Genomic DNA, 3505 nt, shown 5'->3' with positions numbered 1-3505 from the left:
AGCAGAGTTTGAGGGCAACTAGATCTGAGGTATCCATCTTTATGTAAGGTACACTTTACGAAGCTCATTTGAAACCAGGGAGCTTACTACAAAGCTACAAGTTTGATATGTTCGTATAATAAAAGAATTTCTATCTCACTACCCATACATGATAGCAACAATATAATATACGTCAGCATTCTTTATAAGATATGGAAGTCTTGCCAAATGTAATAATAAACATCATTGCTTGCTCAATAATATATTGATTTTGAATAATGAAATAGAAATTATCCAATAAAAACTATGAAAGAATATTTTGAGTGCTTATTCTGTGTCAAGCACTGTGATAAGTCCTCTGCACACATTCTCTTATTTAATCTTTTCAACCACTCACTAGTGGTAAGTAGGATCCTAAATTTACAACTGAGGAAACTGACCTAGAAATGTAATTTGACTTGTGCACAGAAATATAAGAAAGTAATATAGAGAAGGTAACATACAAATAATACAAAAACCTGAACAAAAGCAGTATTAATATCAAAGACCCAGATATTAATCATAAGAAATTAAACAACCATAAGAAAAAAATGACCCAATAAATAAATGAGAAAAAGGTTTGAACATACACTTCACCTAAGACATATGGTTGGCAAAGAAGTATGTGAAAATATACTCAGCATCATTAATTATTATGGAAATGCAAATTAAAAATACGGTGAAATACCAGTATACACCTACTAGAATGGCTAAAATTTAAACTTTAAATTAAAATTAAATGACAATTGAAACTAACACAATGTTGTAAATCAACTATACTCCAATAAAAAATTTAAAAATAAATACAATAAAATAAAAATTAAAAAAATGACAGCAGCAAGTGTTAGCAAGCATGTGAAGGAACTTGAACTCTCACACACTGCTGGCTGGAATGTAAAATGGTACAACCACTTTGAAAAACAATTTGAAATTCCTTAAAAAGTTAAAGATTCATGTGTCATATATGATCCAGCCTTTCCAAACAAAGTATTTACCCAAGAGTAAAGAGAGCATATAACCACACAAAGACTTGTACAGGAACGTCCATAACAGCATTATTTTAATAGCCCAAAACTGTAAACAATCAAAATGTTCATCAGTGGGTAAAAGGATAAACAAACGGTGGTATGTCCTCAGCAGTGGGATACAATTCAGCAATGAAAACTATTGATACACACTACAATTTTGAGTGGATCTCTAATTATGCTGAATGAAAGAAATCAGGCAAAAAGGTATACATACTGATTCCATTTACATGAAATTCTAGAAAATGCAAACTAATCTATTCAGTGAAGAAAAGCAGATCAGTGGACGCCTGGGATGAGGTAAAGCAGAGAGAGGCAGAAAAGAGGTATTACAAAATACAAAGGGGCATGAGGAGACTTTGAGAGGTGATGAATATGTTCATTATCTCAATTTTGGTGATGATTTCAAGATGTGTATATATATATATATATATATAGATATATGTCAAACTCTAGCAAGTTGTACACTTTAAGTATCTTCAGTTTATTTTATGTCAATTATACGTCTATAAGCTGTTAAAAGTGTGTATATTTACTTTGGTGCATCTGCGATATCTATTTTTTTATGTTATTTTAATCTGTGAGAATTAACATCAACATTTTAACAATGGTTCTTTCTGGGTAGAGGAAGGATTAGGAATGTTTTGATTTTTCTTCTGTGAGTTAATTATCATTTTCTCAATACACTACAACAGTTATATATATTCTTTTAAAACCAAAGGCTATTTTAAATTGTTTTAATTGTCCTTTTAAAAATATGTATCTACATCATAGATATGTATCTACATCAAAGTAACAAGCTTAGAGCTAGTTTATATATTCTTCCTACATTTTGTATATCTGATTTTTTACAATGAAGATAAATTTTGTATCTAAAAATATGTCCTTTTAAAAGAAAGCATTATCTTACTACAGACTCTTTGAAAATCTGCCCAATATACTGGCAACTATTTCCATACTTAAATTTGTTAAAGTAACCCGAAAGTCAATTTATAAACATCCTCTTTGGGTGTAGACCTTTATTTACTCTCAGATGAATTGGTGGTGACTTTTGTTTTTCCCTATTTCACTGCCTTGCCTCTCCCATCCCTTGGTCCTTGGACAGAAAAAGGTCAGAGAGGGAGGGCAAGTGTGGCTTGGCTCCATCCTTTCTTTTGCAGCGTCTAGTTTTTGACAGTACTTTTAACTTATGTGAAATAGTAAATTACAAACGCCCAAGAGAAGAAGTCTTTCGGCGACGACAGGTGCAATGTTTGTAACTGTCATCTGCCTTTTCCCAACCGCTACTGGCGCGCGCCCCCAGCCTCCCTCCTCCTGGAATTCGGTGCCTCTGGAAGGGGCGTGTGACGCAGTCGCCGTCACCTAGAGCTGCATTCTGATTCAGATCTTACGCCCCGGCGCGCTGAGCCGGCCTGGCCTCAGTTTCCCCACTTCTAAAGAGAAGGGGCCATGCTGCCCTGTTTCTTGTTCCTCTCCAAGCACATCAGCACTTCGTTGGTGTCCCTGCGCAGGGCGCGCCACGGCTTCGCGCTCCCGCCGCGCTGGGTCCCCAGGCGGCCCTGGGGCTCCCCGCCCGCCGCCCCCGGCCGCCTGCTGGCCGCAGCCGCGTCCTCGCGGGGACCAGCAGGACCAGCCGGCGCCTCCTCCAGCGTGCGCCAGAACTTCCACCCGGACTGCGAGGCCGCCATCAACCGCCAGATCAACCTGGAGCTCTGTGCGTCCTACGTGTACTTGTCTATGGCCTATTACTTCTCCCGAGATGACGTGGCCTTGCACAACTTCGCCAGATATTTCCTTCGACTGTCCCGGGAGGAGACCGAGCACGCGGAGAAGCTGATGAGGCTGCAGAACCAGCGGGGAGGACAGATCTGCCTACAGGACATCAAGAAACCGGACCAGGACGACTGGAAAAGCGGGCTGAATGCCATGGAGTGCGCTCTGCTCTTGGAAAAGAATGTGAACCAGTCGTTGCTGGAATTGCACACTCTGGCCTCAGACAAAGGTGACCCCCATTTGTGCGATTTCCTGGAAACCCACTATCTGAATGAGCAGGTGAAGTCTATCAAACAACTAGGTGACCACGTGCACAACTTGGTTAAGATGGGAGCCCCGGATTCTGGCCTGGCAGAGTTCCTTTTTGACAGACATACCCTTGGAAATGAAAACAATCAGAACTAACCCATAGGCTGCCTTCTCCACCGCCCAGGGTGTGCCAGGACCCAGAGGCAGCTGCTTCCTCGGCTTATTTTACGGACACTGTACAGAGATCTGTGGTTCAAACCATAGTTTTATACCAATTGTTCCTCCTTTCCTTTTATATTCTTCTGGTACAATGTCCCAATAAAGTGATTTGTAGAGAATATGTATGTAGCCCCACGTTAACAATGGCTTTTTGCCCAGCCATCAAAATAATTTTCCCAGCCCAGGATGAGATGGTATAAAAAAGACTGCAAAAAAAAGCT

The 3505-nt window shown here is 39.9% G+C and overlaps 1 protein-coding gene across 1 annotated transcript; it reads left to right on the top strand.

The window, feature by feature from the left end:
- Positions 1-2492: 2492 nt before the first annotated feature.
- Positions 2493-3221, top strand: FTMT (ferritin mitochondrial). Its single transcript, XM_060006971.1, has one exon. The coding sequence runs from the start codon at positions 2493-2495 to the stop codon at positions 3219-3221; it is 729 nt and encodes a 242-aa protein (XP_059862954.1).
- Positions 3222-3505: the final 284 nt, after the last annotated feature.

This window comes from Delphinus delphis, chromosome 3 (genome assembly GCF_949987515.2).
Source record: "Delphinus delphis chromosome 3, mDelDel1.2, whole genome shotgun sequence".
In the NCBI taxonomy this organism is placed as follows: Eukaryota; Metazoa; Chordata; class Mammalia; order Artiodactyla; family Delphinidae; genus Delphinus; species Delphinus delphis.
This window is presented reverse-complemented; position numbering and strand designations above follow the sequence as displayed.